We start from the raw sequence: 16979 nt of genomic DNA, 5'->3' as shown, positions 1-16979 counted from the left end.
CGGACCTCGGGCCGGGCGGCGGGAGGGCGCTGGGGAGCCCCGGCCGAACCGGGGTCAGGGGCCGGACCGGGCGGGGGTACCGCCTGCAGCGCTGCCCACAGCGTCCCGCCTCCTCCTCGGGCTATAAACGTGCGGCCGGAGAGCCCGCTGGGCTGAGGTTCGTGCCGGGCCGTCGGGGCATAGCCGGGCAGCCAGCGTCCCTGGGCGAAGAAGATGCTGCCGATCCGGAAGACCGCGAAACAGGGCAAAAGGGTAAATCTCCCGTCTCCCTCCCTCGCGCAGACCCGGCCGCTGCTCCCCATGGGCACTGGAGCTGTGCCCCCTTGGCGGTGCCTCTGAGGCGGGCGGGACAAGGCAGTGCGGGGGAGCAGCCCCGCGCCGGGAGCCCGGCACAGGGCAGAGCTCCCGGCCGCCTCTCCCGCCTCCGCGGCTCTCCAGGGGAGCTCTTTTTGAGAGGCACTACCCTTGATCCTCGCCGGTTAACCTCCCACTAAGGTACTCGGTGTCTCTGCAGGTAAGGTGATGTAGTGAAAACCTAAAATAAAGCCATGATAATTGTACCTGCTCAGCATTGAGACCTTAAAGATATTCGGGCATCGTTATGAGATAGAAAAATTAGATTGATCTTAACAGTCACAGCTCAGCTAATCTTTGTGTCTCTGAACACATAGAGTAGAGCCATCAGAGTACAAAACCATTTAATGTAATATTGTTTGATAACACAAATTAAGCAGGACTTGCAAATTTGCACTGCAAATTAAAATTGTAAATATTTTAAGGAAAAACTGTCATTGGATGAGATTTCTGTCCCCAGCATCTTGCCTTCTCTGTTTAAAAGGTCTATATTTAAAAGCTCACCCCCTGATTAATAGGACTAGTGTTTACATCAACCCAGATTCCTATGTATGCACGCCCATTGCTCCCCCATTTAGCTAAAGAAATAAGCCAGTATAAAAAGTTATCCAGGCACTAGCCATTCAGGCCATTAAGGCAAAGCTATGAGCAACATCTAAGTGAAACTCTGACGTACATCAGAACTGGTGCCCTGCACTGCTGCTTGAGAAGGTCAGCAGAATCTGTCAGCAGTATTCTGTCTCTTGTTTAAAGGACACTATTGCCATTAATAGAGCACATCTTTCTCAGAATGGGTTTTACTCCTTTTTATGTGTAGAGCAAAAGAGCAGAAATAGATGGGAAGAAGTCTGTGATCTCTAAGTCCTACAGGTAGAAGGGTTATAAAGGAGGAAGGTGAAGGGTATTTGTTCTGCTTTTTATATTTTGGTGTATACCACCTAATTTCAACACCTAGCAGGAGAAAGCTGTCCAAAATTCCCCCTACAAACAGTGGACTTCTCTTGAAGGCTTGAGATGTGAATAGTTGTTTCAAGATTTATTTTCTCCACGGTTGAAAAAGTGGGTTATAGGTTGACCAAGCAGGCTTTTCACTTACACAGCACAGTTACATGCCTAAAGATGGTAGTAGGAATATCTTCATAGAGGCATTTGGCCTCATGCTTCCCATGTATAGGTGTATGGACCATGTGGAGCAACTTCATTCATAGTAGCAAAATATAGCAGCAAAAGACGGCTCAAAAAAATACCTTGGATAGCTTTTTACACACACTGGTATTTGTAATTCAACATCAGACTTGTCTCCTACCAGATCACCTGACAGTGCAATTTTGATCTGGATTAGACATGAGTGCACAGCTGTAGGTCTCTGAACAAAACAATGTTGATGCTGAACTTCAGTTGGCTGTATGGTAGTTAAGTAGGTAGCATTTTGTGCAGTATATAAAGTAAAAATGGTGTGAAGAGAAGATATCAGACCTATAATAAAGTTTGCAAAAAGGTTATTTCAATTTGAATCCAGCATGAACTGACAAACTAAGATTTTATTAAGTATTTTGTGCTTTGTATTGATCTCTCCTTCCATTAGATAGCCTGGTGCTAGATTTAATATATCATAACTACCAAGATGCCATGGTCTAATCAAACATGACCGGTGTTGCTTCTGTGTATCAAAAATGACTTCTGCTTCAAAAGAAACAGAACTGTGAAGAAAAACTGCTATTAAATACTAGAAGCAACTTGTTAAAAGGAAGTTCTGCTGTAGTACATTTAAATACATACATAATATAATAATAAATATAATACTTACTTGTTATGTCATTTTGTGCCTATTAATGTTCAGCTAAAAAACAACAGCTGAGGCTGTCTTTAACAAAAAGATTTCTTTTTCCTCTGCATGCCTGTTCTCTGCATATTAAATTTCTGAAGCAGGCTTCATTTACAAAAGATTCTTTGGCAAACAGAGGAAGCACAGACTCAAGAAGTGGGTTCTGCTGGCCCCATTTGAGGCATTCTGTTACAAATTAAAGTTAGTATATTGCAAACACGATCTTTACAAAACCTCCTGACATTTACGCTAAAATTGTTTCTCCCTCATTCTGTGGGAAAAAAGATAAAAACTTGCACACTTTGTTAAAGTTTTAAAGTTAATTGGGTCAATATTTTGGCTAGTCCGTAGTATGCAAAAGAATCCGATGCAGAGATTTGCAGGCCAACACTTGGCAAAGCTTTGCACAGCAGCACTGTACAGACCAGTCTTGCCATTTTGCTGCAACAGCAGTAGCTCAGCCAAAGCAGGGGATGCTCTCAGCCAGGCTTTGTAGCCTACAAGGAGCCTTACCCTGCTGTGCTTGGTACTGGAACTGGCACACCTGGTACTGTGCTCTTTACTGTTGGAAAGGCATGCTCTTGTTCTGCCTAAACAGCAGTCCTGAGATGCCATAGGTGTTTCTCTTTGCTGGATATACGGCATGAGATTATTGTATTAATGAAAAGAAAACTACCAAGAAAGATAATTATTGAAGTTTGAAGGGTAATTGTTAAAAAACCCATCCACTAAGCATGAAAATCACACTCAAATCTATGTCCACAAGCCTTTTATTTTTCCTGCTCCCTCAAATCTCTTTTGTTGAAATGCCAGTGCCATCAAGAAAATTATGGATGGAAATTTCAGTCTTACCTTTGATTAATTCTTTTCCTGTGCCCACTACCTTCACATATGTAGTCTTCATTCAACCACTTTTTAATACAGATAGAATTATGGTTGCTGCCAAATAGTAGAAATGAATCCTACTCTAATACCAAGGTACTTTTTAGAAATTTTGAACAAGTCAATGAAGCAATGAAAGTAATAAGAATGTAACATATTTTAGAAGAAACCAATATTTATTCACATGTTTTTCAGTTTTACAAAAAAATAATTGCCACTTTCCTTGTGTTAGCGTGGAGTTCAAGGGAGAAGCAAGCTTAATCTTGCTTCTTTAAAGTCTCTAATTTGGCACTCTGAAACTCTAAAACATTTCAGGGCTCTGCAATACAAAAAGGGTTTTCTTTCATTTTGTAAATCTGGGTAAACAAACCCAGGCCTGTGAAAAGACTGTCAGATACTGCAAGTCAGCTTTCTGAGATGGATCTTGTTTGGTAGGAAACTGTTGCATGCGTACTTTTCTGTGATGCCTGTTGTGCCATCTGGTGTCACAAGCTGCTTGTGGTGGGGCTCTGTCAAGGTGGCATTGGAAGCGAGAGAGCAGATAAGCTAATAAAGACATCAGTGGTACTAATGTTTTATTTTAAGAAGTTTCTCACGTATTTTACAGGAGAATTTGAGATGGCATATTACTTTCCTAGGAACAGAATTGGACCACTGGCAGTTCTGGGAACAATATCTCTGGAATATAATATAAGTGACTAATGAGAAGTCTTACACATAATATATGTATGCATATTAAAGCCTTGTGCTATGAAGAGCACATCTACCATTCTTTAATTAGAATTTCAGGAAGGAAATTTATTACTTTTTATTATTGTGACAAAAATATTTCTGCTAGCTCTCAGATATTTATATCTGCCTTGCAAATATAGAAAATATCCACCAAATTGAAGAACTGTTATTGTTAACCTGCCCTCATGTTTTCTCCAGGGTATTCTAGAACGCTTGGATGCTGGAGAAATTGTGATCGGAGATGGAGGATTTGTCTTTGCTCTTGAAAAGAGGGGGTATGTAAAAGCTGGGCCTTGGACACCTGAAGCTACTGTAGAACACCCAGAAGCAGGTCAGTTTTACTGTGAAATTATATTCCTATAGAGAATGTAAACAGTGTAATGTTTGGCTAAATAATAAATACATAGGAACTCATAGTAGGTTTTTAAATACAAGTGTTCCTTGACCCTGTAGAATTACATTAAGCACAGGCCAAAAGAAGTTGGCTGGGTAAGAATAAGAGTAGTACAAACATCTGTTGATAACTCTTCAGAATGCTCTCTGATGCAATTTTCAATAACTTGCATCACAGGGATTTTTGATGCAGATGTGGTTATATTTGTGTTTAATAACATTCAGTGAATTCTCTCTCATGGATTTGCCCAGTCTGTCCTTGCGCTTATCAATTAAATCTTGTCATTTAAAATACCTTATGAAAAGGAGTTCTACAGTTAAATATCTGGGTTTTTTTGTTCTAGTCAGTCATTATATTTATAAATTGAAATAGTTTTTCAATCAATTCTTTCAGAGAAATGGAAGTTTTTAATAAACATTGTAATGGAGTGTTTGGTGCTTCTGGCTCCACTGTAAAATGGGGAATGATAAACCTGACAGGAACCTAAAAATTAAAATAAACATGTAACAGAGTAACTCTCTTAAAGTGGACAGAGAAAAAATGACCAGCCATTCTATGCCTTCCAGCGCAAAGACTGTAGTGTTTAGTATAAATATTGCAGAAGCAGATGGTATTATCTATTTATGCATGCTTGATTGCAAGAAAGCATTTGCCCTAGTAATATGATGTGCAGTTAATCCCACAAGTAAATTCAGAATATCCCAGTGGAAAAATTTTCTTTAAGTGTTTTCCATTCCAAATTAGTCTTTTTCTGGTAAAGGGGAGAAGGAAGAAGAGGAGTAGTAGGAGAGATGTCTTAGTTCTCTCTGTTACATCACTTTGTACAGTTCACCTATTTATTCAGCCTAATCCTTCTCAGCCTTCAAATGTCACTTACATGTCACTTAGCATCCCAAATTTAAGGTTATGGGCAGCTTTAGATAATGCAGAACTCCAGGAAAGGTTTAAGGGTTGATTACCTAATTTGCTGACCCTCATCTCCTAAAGACACATTCCATCATTTCTCTATTTCTCGCCACATCCACTTCTGTCTGCCCCTGCATGTTCCATCTTACAGCTCATAGCACTTGTCTTTTTTCCCCCTTTGCTTGTTACTTTTGCCCCTCAAAAGCCCTCGATGCTCTGCATATGTTTCTTATAGGCCATTTATAAATCCATCCTTCAGGGCAAATGTGTACATTTCTTTTTGTACAGTGGGGCTGCTTTCCCTTCATTACTGCTTTTTGCTCCTGCTCCCTCAAGGGTCATGTTACTTTGAAAGCAGATGTAATAGAACACAAGGAGCAGCTGGCAGAACCAGTGGATGTAAAAACCATACAGCTACCAAAGCTTCTTGTCTTTATAAGGAGAGGAAAATGAAGGAAGTTCTGAGAAAGCAAAAAGGAATAAAAGAAAAAAAAAATGGTTCAAGGCCATTAACTATATTACAAAAGAGAAGATTTGCCAGACTGATAATTGTAGAAATTAGGAGATCTAAATTTTTCTCCTGAGATAGATCAGGTATTGCCCTGTAGTGAGCCGTACGCATGGGTGCTTATTGCCCGTATCTCCTCACATCTTATGTCTGTGTCTTTTATGGAATGTCCAACTCATGACGGATTTAAATGAAAAATTGGTGTTACACATCTGACTCCTAAAATGTGTCAAATTACTAATAATGGTGTAGCCTCATATGTGACTGTGATTCCATTTCTCAAGTGCTGGAGGAAACATGCTGGAAGTCACACAAGTAAACTACAGAGTAGTTTGGGGTTTTGATATTGCAGAGTGCTGTGGGTTTGCAAGAAGCACTTTGTAGTCACCCAAGGTGATAACTAGAAATAAAATACTGTACCAGTAGAGAAAAGCAAAGGACTCCACTGAAAGCAGACATGTATGTATGTATGCAGGTTGATTCTAGCAACACAAAATGCTGTTTGAGCTTCTCTGGTGTAGGAAGCTGGTTTTTTTGCAGCATATGGGAATAATTTTATTCTCGTGACAAACTTGGATGTTTTTTTAGTGACACAAACTATTGACAATGAGCTGTGCTAAACTAGGACTTCAGGAAAACTTTTCTAAACATCTGCCACAGAAATTGCAGTTCTTGTGTATGTAGGTATTAAGTATCTTGTGTACAGTACATAGAGAATTCCTGTATTTGCTATAAGATGTAGAGTGTTTAATGCATTCTAGTAATTATTTTAATTATTATTCTGTGGCAGATATATATAAAATCAATTGACAGTTGCTGTTCTTTCCTGCTGTGGCAATTGTAGAGTACTGCTTACAGCCAGAAAGGCCCAAGCTACCACTACAGAACCTTTTTCCAAAGTCCTAATGTAGGAAATTTGTCTATTAAAAGTAATGGTAACCTTTCCTTTAAAAGGAGTGTTGTCTATGTGATAAAATGATCATATGTGGAGACATATGGGAAGAATTAACTCTGTACTGTGAGTCACTTTTCTCAAGCAACAAATATTCTTTTAATTAAGGATGTATTTAGCAAAAATAGAGCTTTGGTTTTGGCTGACTAGACTCTTTCAAAGCTTTGTTGGGCGAGAAGACTCAAAAATGCAAAATAGAAGAGGCAATGAAATACTGTATTCTTCCTTGTAATTAATATCTTGTCCCTTAATATGTTGCTATGATACTTCTGTTTTCTTCTTCATAGTATAGAAGCTGAGAAAAGACAGCTTTTTCATTTGAAGAACCTTTTGTCTGGTATTCCTTCTTATGCTCTCACATTCTTTTGTCAGACATCTGTTATCCTTTCCTAAATCACTACAAAAAAGCTCTATGAATCTCTGTATCTGGGAGATCTGAAGGACTGCAGAAAATAGAGGATAGACAAAGTGGCAGGCAAAACTGAATCTGCAGCTAAACTATATAGAAGTCTTCAGTCATTCTTAGCAGAGAAAGAGAAAAGGAGAAAATTTTCTACCTAATGTTGTGATGATGAGAAGAATGAAATTCCATGCAGGATTACGTGCTTCTTCTAATATCTCATAATGGATCTTCTAATAAACACAATGCCACTTATTTTACCATAACATTACATCAATAAACACTAGATTTTGGGATAACATAGTAATAACTTTGTCTCTTAATTTGCAGTTCGTCAGCTTCACCGAGAATTCCTCAGAGCTGGAGCCAATGTTCTGCAGACCTTCACCTTTTATGCCAGTGAGGACAAATTAGAGAACAGAGGCAATTACGTAGCTGAGAAAATAAGTGTGAGTAAAAGAGTTTTGATGGAGATATGAAAGAAGTTGATCAATTTCAAAAGGTTTGGCAAAGAGATTATCAAGTTTGTCCTAACAGTTTTGGCTTTATTTGAGGACCAGAGAATAAAATGATGGAATATCAGAGATTGAAATAGCAAAAAAGTCAAGGTGAAGTGACAAAAAACCCCAAACCAAAACAAAAATCAAACACAAAATGGGGTAAGGATGAAGACAGGAAAGAGAATGCTCACACTGTATTTTTTCTGCATTTTTATCTGAGAAGATGAGTTTACTGGAGTTTTGATACAAAGATTACAGGGAGTACTAAATGCACAGAAAGCAAAACTAGTGAAAAAACAGAAATGTTTTAACATCCAGATAAATGACTGAACTGTAAAAATGATGAAGAATCTTAGAGAATAATGAGAAGCTAATGAGAACAAAATGTTTTTAGAACCACATCTTTGTTAAGCAGCAATTTACAGTCCAAAAACAATCCAAGGCATACACTCTAGTCAATATTTCCTGTCTCTTGTGTGAAGGTAATTTGTTACATCAGCAGAAGTACCGCGACAGTGTTTTCTTACCTTCTATAGAGAGGAATTTTAGGATGCTGGGCATGTTTACTAGACACAGGCCCAAGGTCCAGTGTAATTTCTGGCCAAACATTTCTATAAAGTTCTTTTCAGACTAAAAGGTTTGGCATTGAGTGGTTTCTCTGATCCTGTTTCTTTGGTCCTACTGTACATTTTGTCTTCTGCAAATTAGAGAAAATTCTCCAGGGGTCAGGGAGGAAGGATCTGTATCTGTGAAGATATCCTCAGTAAGAAATTAGAACAATCTGGACACTAGGGAAACACTTGAGGCTTAATTGAGGTCATACCAAAATGTCATATGACCAAATTTATCTGAAATGCTGTACCTTTCCATCAATAGATGGAACACTGAGATGTCTGAAGTGGCAGCCACAGAAATACAGTACCTCTGGAACAAGCCATGCTTCAATTCTTGCTGACATGCAAAATTATAAAGGCTGGAGAGCACCTGGCATTGGGATTGCATAACATCAAACCTCTCAAATTTATTTCCTGCCAGCTCTAGAATCAGGTTCCTACAGGATTAAAGACATATATGGTTCCACCTGTTAGAGTCCATAAACATATACCCATGCACAAGTGCAAATGGAAGACAATCTGTCAGCAGCAGCCTTAACAATCAGCTGTGTTTTTGAGGCAACAATGTAAAACTTCAGCTGAGAGAAGACAATGGAGATTCTAAATAGTCTGTGGACCGCAGAATCCTGCCATAATCAATACTTGTTAAATATCACAATAATGATGATTTTTCCTAGATATTTTTCTTTTTCTTAGTTTAACTTCTTTTTGAAGAGCTGTTCTCGTGATCCCAATTTAGATACAGAAAGAATATGACTTTCAGTCTAGGTGATTAATTAACAATACTTTTCCCTTTATTTAAGTTGGCAACTTTAACATGACATAACAAATGATACCATTTTAAAAAGGTCTTAAATTACCCTGTATGAATATTATATTGGGAGTGGGAGGTGTTAATTATCAGAACACTAAAATACATCTAAAAAGAAAAGTTGAAATTCCCATATATTTCTTTTTCCATCCACAAATTTCAGAATGAAAGCATATGCTTAGACATAACTAACTCATTCTCTAAGGGGCAAAGCAATTTCTACTTCACACCAAATGCTTGCTTTTTATAGGCTGTTTGGGTAAGATCTATTAAAGGTAATGTATTTTGTAGTATTTGATAATAAATAACTTAGAGACAAGAAATCCTAATGTTTGCTACTGGTTGAAACAATCTAATCTCACTTAACAGTATTACTTAAAAATAAATTTGATTTTAATTACATTTTATTAAAATTTTTTAAAAATATGAAGAAGTCATTATGAGTTTTGACTATTTTTGTCCTTCTAGGGTTCTGAAATTATATGCATACCTCTGGTAATAGAAAACTAACAGAATCTGTGTTCACACAGTGCCACAAAGTGAATGAAGCTGCTTGTGACATTGCAAGAGAAGTGGCTAATGAAGGTGATGCTTTAGTGGCTGGAGGTGTCAGTCAAACACCATCTTACTTAAGCTGCAAGGATAAAACAGAGGTTAAAGCAGCCTTTCAAAAGCAGCTGGAAGTCTTTATGAAGAAGAATGTGGACTTCTTAATTGCAGAGGTAAATGTAAAAAAAAGTACATGCCTTCAACTGGCATAGTGTTACAATGTCTAGTCTACTTAAGGGAATATCACTACATGTTTCTACCTCCTTTTAAATTTTCTGCTGTGCTTTTATCCCAGTGGTATCAGATATTTTTCTAAATGCCCACCAACATCTGCAGGTGTTCTAGAATAGGACCTTGAAATAGAAATTTCTACTTCAGTTAAGTAAAATTCTGTACTGATACAAAGAGAAAATGTTGAGGGAATCTTGACTAATCCCTACTTATTTCAGTACCTGGAAAGTGACCTAAGATGACTTTCCTAGTTGACAATAGTGTTTGGGTTAATCCTTGATTAACCTCCCATATGAACATTCTTATTCTGAAACAAAAGTATCATTATTTTTAATTTACTTTTACTCCCTTTTAAAAATCCTTTTTTTAACTGTGTGGCCGGTAAACTCAATTGAATTATGTTAGTATAAATCAGAAAAAAAAATCAAATCATTGTATTGATGCTGAATTTTGGGTCTGGGTTAATATTTTTATGTTTCATTGCTGAGAAACAAAATAGATTAGTTTTAATTTCTTTCAGTATTTTGAACATGTTGAAGAGGCTGTCTGGGCAGTTGAAGTTCTAAAAGAATCTGGAAAGCCAGTTGCAGCTACGATGTGCATTGGTCCAGAAGGAGACATGCATGGAGTGTCCCCTGGACAATGTGCTGTCCAGCTGGTAAAGGCTGGTAAGAATCTGTTTTATTGGGCCCTTTAAAAGTATGGAACAAAGTAAAGTCCCTAATTATTGAAATAAATAGATGTGTATCTCAAGTAGGAGTTTCCCAGTTATATCCAGTAAGGGTTTTGACTCTGTAAAAAAGTGTTTATATATACTTTACTAGAACAGTCTTGTTAAAACATATGGAAATACAGCTATGAAATCCTTGATAATCAGGATGAAATGGGTGCAAGCAATAGCCGTAGATAACTGATACTCAATACAGTGAAATCCTAAACCTACTCGAATTTCACTGCAGACCTATCCCCAAATTCTAGAATCACAAGCAAAGTTGCCTTTGATTCTCTGCTCTTTGTTTTGCACACTGTTCAAGTTCAAGATGAGAGAATTAAGAAGATGAAAAAATTAATCATTTTTCCTGTCAGAGGCTGTTTTCTACAGGACCAGGGGAAGGAGAAAAGAAATTAATCAGGGACATGATGAGTGAAGATACACGGGTTTACTTATCTATTCAGAACTGCTCTCTTCCTTAGAAGTTGCAATTGAAATCCAAAGGTAGAATCTTTGGTGTTAGGAACCTGCTACCTGTTTGAATGTGTGGCTCTACGTAATCAGACCTCACTGATTAAGCACTGTAAGAAAAAATATCTGAAGGAGGGTAGAAGATGTGATTCATCATTAGAAAGGTAAAGAGGAGTGCAGCTGAGATGTAAATTGCATAATCAGCCTCTGTGCCTGGCTCTAGCACAGCTGCCTTGTTTCCATAACACTGATGTGAAGATGGACAACATTGCTTCTAGAGTGCTGTGGAACTTTTATCTCCCACTTCCCGGGGAGCTGTGACTTGAAGTTACTTTCCTCCTCCTAGGTGCTTCTATAGTTGGAGTCAACTGCCATTTTGATCCAGAAACTTCTGTTGAAACTGTGAGGCTGATGAAAGAGGGCTTGCAGGCCGCTAAACTGAAAGCCCACCTGATGTGCCAGCCACTTGCTTTCCATACACCTGACTGTGGAAAGCAGGGGTTTATTGATCTTCCGGAATTTCCTTTTGGTAAGATAAGGATATATTTTTTGTTCATGGTGGTTTGTCGGCTTTGCTTTCTTGGTTGTTTCTGGCTTTTTTTTTTACCCCTAGCTTTTAGTACAGCTGAAGCTGCAAGATGCCCTTTTATTCAATACAACGAGTCCTAGTTATCCTGTCTAGCATTTTCCAGACAGATCAAAATGTAATGCTGGAGTAAAGATCATCCATGTAGTGAGAATACTTTGGTATATTACAGCATGTGACTCAATGTGTAATTGTGATAAAAAGAGTTAAAATGTCACAATCTAAATTAATTTTTAAAATGTTCTTCCTCATGCTGTAGAACCCTGTTCAGGACAGCTGTAAACCATCCAAAGAGCTGCAGCAAAAGTACTAAAAAACCCCCATTTTTCTGGGCTGTGACATCTATCCCATAAGGCCTATGTTTACCTGTGTAAGGATGTAATGTACAATGCAATACCATGGATATAGAAGCACTCATAGTAGTTCAGTTTTGTAAGTGTAACTGTCTAATAATGTGACATTAGAGAAACACCAGAAAGGGGACTTTAGTATTTCTAACAAATTAGTAGTTTGGAGAAGTCTATAACATGTATGCTCAGGAGAAACTCTACAAAAACAGAAAGATTCAGCCATTTAATATTTATATAAGAGTTGTGTATTTAGGGCTTATTTTCACGTGAGTAAAGGAGCCCTTTAACATAAAGGCAAAATCAGCTTAAACATTTTAAGGCTGATTAGAAAATTCTTTCATTTTCAGATACCATACACCCTTCTTTTCAAGATCAGAATAAATGGTAGTAAAACAGTCACAATTTGAATTTGCAGCAAAAAGATTGAGAAGTAGATGTGATTTTCAGGAAGCTCATTTTTTTTCCTTTAAATTTCTCTCTTTACATAAATGAAGGAAAGAGAATAAAGCATAAGCCTGAGGCATTCATTAAATGGTAATAACACGTCTGAGTCCTGAAAATATCTAAGATGTTTAAAAGTGTTAGGAACTCATTTATCCTATTCATTCTGTCATATAGTTCCTCTGATTGCAAGCAGAAAAAAAAAAAAATCAAACAGATGCAGTAAGCAATCAAGTGAATAGAAGGATTCACTTTGGCTTGTTACAGTTCTTGGCTTGTGTGCTATAAGCAATCTGTATGACATCTCAGCATTTAGAATTGACATGAATAATTAATTGGTGGAGACCGGCTCTGAGTGTTTTCAAAACCCAGAAGAAGCAATTGATTGCTTGACAGCAGATAATCTGTTCAGTAAATCATTGTTAAACTGATCAAATTACCTGGTTTTCATGAAGGCAGTAAGAGAGAGATACTTAGATATCTGAAGAGTACATAAACTCCGTAGAGGGCAACAAGATCTAAGTATCTGGAAAAGCATTAGGTATGTCATATCGACAAACTCCAGCAACTAGACACCAGAAGTATTTATTTTTCTATAGAAGTTCTTCCATTTTTCTATGTTTTGTCTTCTGTATTACTGCAATTTCTCTGAAATGTCACCAGTTAAATAAGGACAATGTTTTAGAAATAAATGACCTGGTCACTGGAAGCATACCAAATTATCTCAAGGCTAGGTGTATCAAGGGGGCAAATCTAGAAGCATGTTACAGTTTTTCTCATCAAGAAGTGTTAAATTACAGATATTTAATTCTGAATAAAGCTGAGAAAAGTATCATATTGACAGACATGGAAAAATAAAATGTTAGTCAATTTTGGGAGTGTGTCTCTCCACTTTAGAGACAAGGATATTGTGTGGGACAGTATCAAATGCCTTGCGGAAGTCCAGGAAGGTGACATTAATCACTCTGCCCTTCTCCACCAATATTGTAATCCCACCATAGGAGGCCACAAATTTGTATGCACAATTTGCCCTCAGTAAAGCTATGTTGGCTGCCACCACTCACATCCTTATTTTCCATGTGCCTTAGTATAGCTTCCAGGGGATCTGATCCAAGATGTTTCTGGGCACTGTAAGTCTGACTGCTCTGTTTTTCTCTGGCTTTTCCTTGTTTGCCTTTTTTAAAAGTGTGGGTTATGTTTCCCCTTCTCCAGTCACTAGGAATTTCATTGGACTGTCACAAGTTTTCAAATATGATGGACAGTGGCTCAGCCACTTCATTTGCCATTAGATGAATTCACCTCATCATGTCACATGGATTGTGACAGGGTGATGGAGAGGACTAGGAAACAAACTATACTTACTGTTCCCCTGAAGTTTAGTTGCTTATACAGGTGTATGTTGAGTGCACAATGATGCATTCTTACTGTTGATCATTTGTATAAATTTTGCATTTGCTTTTAAATGATTTGTAAAAGAAAAGGAAATAATGCATTTGTGCTTCTGATGCTTTCTATCATATCTGCAGCACTGTACAAAAGCTTGTTTTTATTTGAACAGCTTTCTAAAATGCTTAATCTAAGTTTTCCATTTCTAGTTCTAGTCCCCCTGCTTTTCCTTTGTCCCATCTTTCCCTCTGAGACCAATAATTTTATGCATAAGAATATTTGTCTTCCTTCTCCTTTTTAATTTGTGAACCTGATTCTTAACTACAAAATGGACTTTGAGTATATCTGCTTTGTATCAACTTCTTGAATGTTGGGCATTTTTGGGACAGGACATAAGGACATTCTTCAATCCTACCTCTTCTTTGTGCTTCTGGAGCCTTACTACCTCAACCACAGCTTCTTTTCCCAGTCAGTGCAGACATCATACTATACTTGCCTGATAACCATGCTGGTTCATGTCCTGCAGATGTGCATGGGCATTAAGAAGTGGGAGGATTTTTATTCTTTTATTTATGTGTTTTTATTTCTTAAAGTTTCTTCTTCAGTCCCTATTATTTTCTTTCCAGTTATGCCACTCTTGTGCCTTGAGCTCCTTGAGGTGTGCTTTTCCTTTCTTTTCTCACTTTTTACACCTTTCCTTCCACAAGCCTTCTCTCTCAGCTCTTGTTATTCCATCACAACGCTCAACACAACTTGCAGCAGAGAGAAGGGATGAAAATAAAGATGGCATTCTAACTTACCTACACACAGAACTTCCCACAAGGAATTTTGGGACAGCAAGCTGCTCATGATTGGGATTATAACTAAAGGCTGAGCTAAGAAATAGCTACAGAACCCAGCTGAAACAAATATCTGCCAGTATACAATTGTGGAAAAAAGTGTAATAAGCATTTCTGAGGAATAATGAGCAGGATTGTCCCTGTTCCAGTAGGCTGCTTTCTTCTCCTTTCACAGACTAGTGTGTGATAACCAGTTTTCCCAGGTATTGATTGTTTATTAGGAAATATAGCCGTAACACTGAAAGTATTCCAATTCTTCAGCTAAGAACTCTGTAGAATGGGAAAAATGATCAGCCTCTGAAGATACTAGGTGCTGTTTTGCAAGGCCAAAAATGCTTACAAGCACAGGTCAGCAGAGAACTGCAGAATCTGAAAGCCAGCCTTCTGGAAGTTTGAATCACTGATTCTAGGTCAGACAGTTCAAACATGTACGTCTACATCTACAGCCACTTTTGCAAACAGAGTGCAAGTGTTTCAACAACTTGATTTCTTACCAAAAAAAGGGTAAAAATTGAATGGACCATGGTGGAAACTTAAGATATTAATGTCTTTTTAGGTCTGGAGCCAAGAATTGCCACCAGATGGGACATTCAGAAATATGCAAGAAAGGCCTATGACTTAGGAATTCGTTTCATTGGAGGCTGCTGTGGATTTGAGCCATACCATATCCGAGCAATAGCTGAGGAGTTGGCTCCTGAAAGAGGATTTTTGCCAGAAGCTTCTGAGAAACATGGTAACTGGGGTGATAACCTGAGCATGCATACCAAACCCTGGGTGAGAGCAAGGTACGTATATCTGACCTGGAAACCAGCACATACCTTTTGCAAAGGATTACATTGCTCCACAGAGCACACTGGCTTAGCTGATATGGGCATCTAAATATCTCTGTAAACATTCTGTGTTTAGAATGATATGCTTTATGTTTAATAATTTCAAAGAATTGAAGCTGACCTAGGAGCAGGGAAAGGGGTGAAGGAGAAGAGCTCCTGTGAGTGTAATTCATGACAATGAAAAAGAAAATCTGAAAGAATATTGTAAATCAGCTCCTAATGGTGGCTAGCTTACAGTTTTCCTTTCAAAGATGGAAAGATACTTTTAAAGATAATTTTTAAGCATGTAGCATTTAACTGCATATTTTCATTCATACATTTATATCTAAATATAATGTCAATCTTTACAAGTCAGATGACCTTTGCAACTGTCATTTAAGCCACTTTTCCTTCAATATTATGAGGTGCTGGGAAAATCCCTAAATTTCTTTTTCTTTATTTAGGGCAAGAAAAGAATACTGGGAGAATCTGAAGCCTGCTTCAGGCAGGCCATATTGTCCTTGCATGTCAAAGCCAGATGGCTGGGGAGTGACCAAAGGAGCCAAGGAGCTGATGCAACAGAAAGAAGCAACAACTGAACAACAGCTGAAGGAGCTCTTCCAGAAAAAGAAGTTCTAATCCAGTGCAGTTGTGTAAATCTTAAAATGATTTATCTACCATCTCATGCTTCAGAAGAAAATCTGTGAAGACGAGTACTGTGTTGGTTTATTAGTTAAAATGTAATGAAAGAGAAAAAAAAATGCAGAATGAATGTGATTACATAGTAAATATGTATAACTTTGATAATAAAATCCTTCTCTAGACAAATAGTTTAGAGAATACAGTCAAAAGTAATTTTGGATTCTCATAATAATTGAGCTTCTGTTATGTGGGTGCCATTAATTGGATAGACACAGAAATACCTGGAAAGTAATAATTGGTTCACCTTACCTGTGAAAGAGCAAAAAGCCATCTATAAATACAGTGTCAATGTACTTCAACTCCCAAGTCTGTTTTCAGTTTGGTATTACAGAAGCTTCCTCAGACCTCAAGATTTATTGAGAACTAATGCAGGAACATGCAAACTCTCAATTATTTGTGGTCATTTTCTTGGTTTCAAGGGGATAAAAGTAAACTAAAAAATGTATCTTACTAATTGTAATCAAAACCTAAGTAAAACGAGATCTTGTAGGAATTTCTTATATGCAGAGAGATTTTAGAAGAGAAAAATGGAAAGTAGGAACTCAGCTTTTGTCTTAAGGTAGCATGTACACAAGATTTACTTTTCTGGGGACTAAAAGGATTAGGAAATGACTCTGCAATCTAAAAAAGTGAAATAAATTTAAAAAAATGTAATGAAATAGTTTTGTATTATCTTTACACCTTAAATTGTAAGACCTCAAAAAGAATAATTTATCTCCAGTAAAAAGCTAATTTTCAAATGATGCAGGTGATTTCTGAAAATGTCACTTTAATTACTTGGTTATCTTAAAACAGCAAAAACCCTACAGGTTTCTAAGATACAGCTCCTGTTTAAAAGATTAGTAGAACGTGCCTTTTTTTTTTTTTTTTTTTTTTTTTTTTTTTTTTTTTTTTTTTGTAAGCTGACTGATTCACTTTACAATCTTAGATTTAACAAATGAAAAACTCTGTTAGGAAATAGATCAATCCATTTATGTTAAGAAAACCCAAGGAGTTTGTACACCAATTTGCTGAAAAGGTTTTCA

At 37.4% G+C, this 16979-nt stretch overlaps 1 protein-coding gene across 1 annotated transcript; it reads left to right on the top strand.

The window, feature by feature from the left end:
• The first annotated feature begins 119 nt into the window (after positions 1-119).
• Positions 120-16697, top strand: LOC107216432 (betaine--homocysteine S-methyltransferase 1). The gene is made up of 8 exons (XM_015653589.3): positions 120-252; positions 3992-4124; positions 7284-7402; positions 9409-9600; positions 10179-10326; positions 11188-11370; positions 15000-15228; positions 15717-16697. The coding sequence occupies exons 1-8, from the start codon at positions 214-216 to the stop codon at positions 15889-15891; spliced, it is 1218 nt and encodes a 405-aa protein (XP_015509075.1). The 5' UTR covers positions 120-213; the 3' UTR covers positions 15892-16697.
• The last annotated feature ends 282 nt before the right edge of the window (positions 16698-16979 follow it).

This window comes from Parus major, chromosome Z (assembly GCF_001522545.3).
Source record: "Parus major isolate Abel chromosome Z, Parus_major1.1, whole genome shotgun sequence".
NCBI lineage: Eukaryota > Metazoa > Chordata > Aves > Passeriformes > Paridae > Parus > Parus major.
This window is presented reverse-complemented; position numbering and strand designations above follow the sequence as displayed.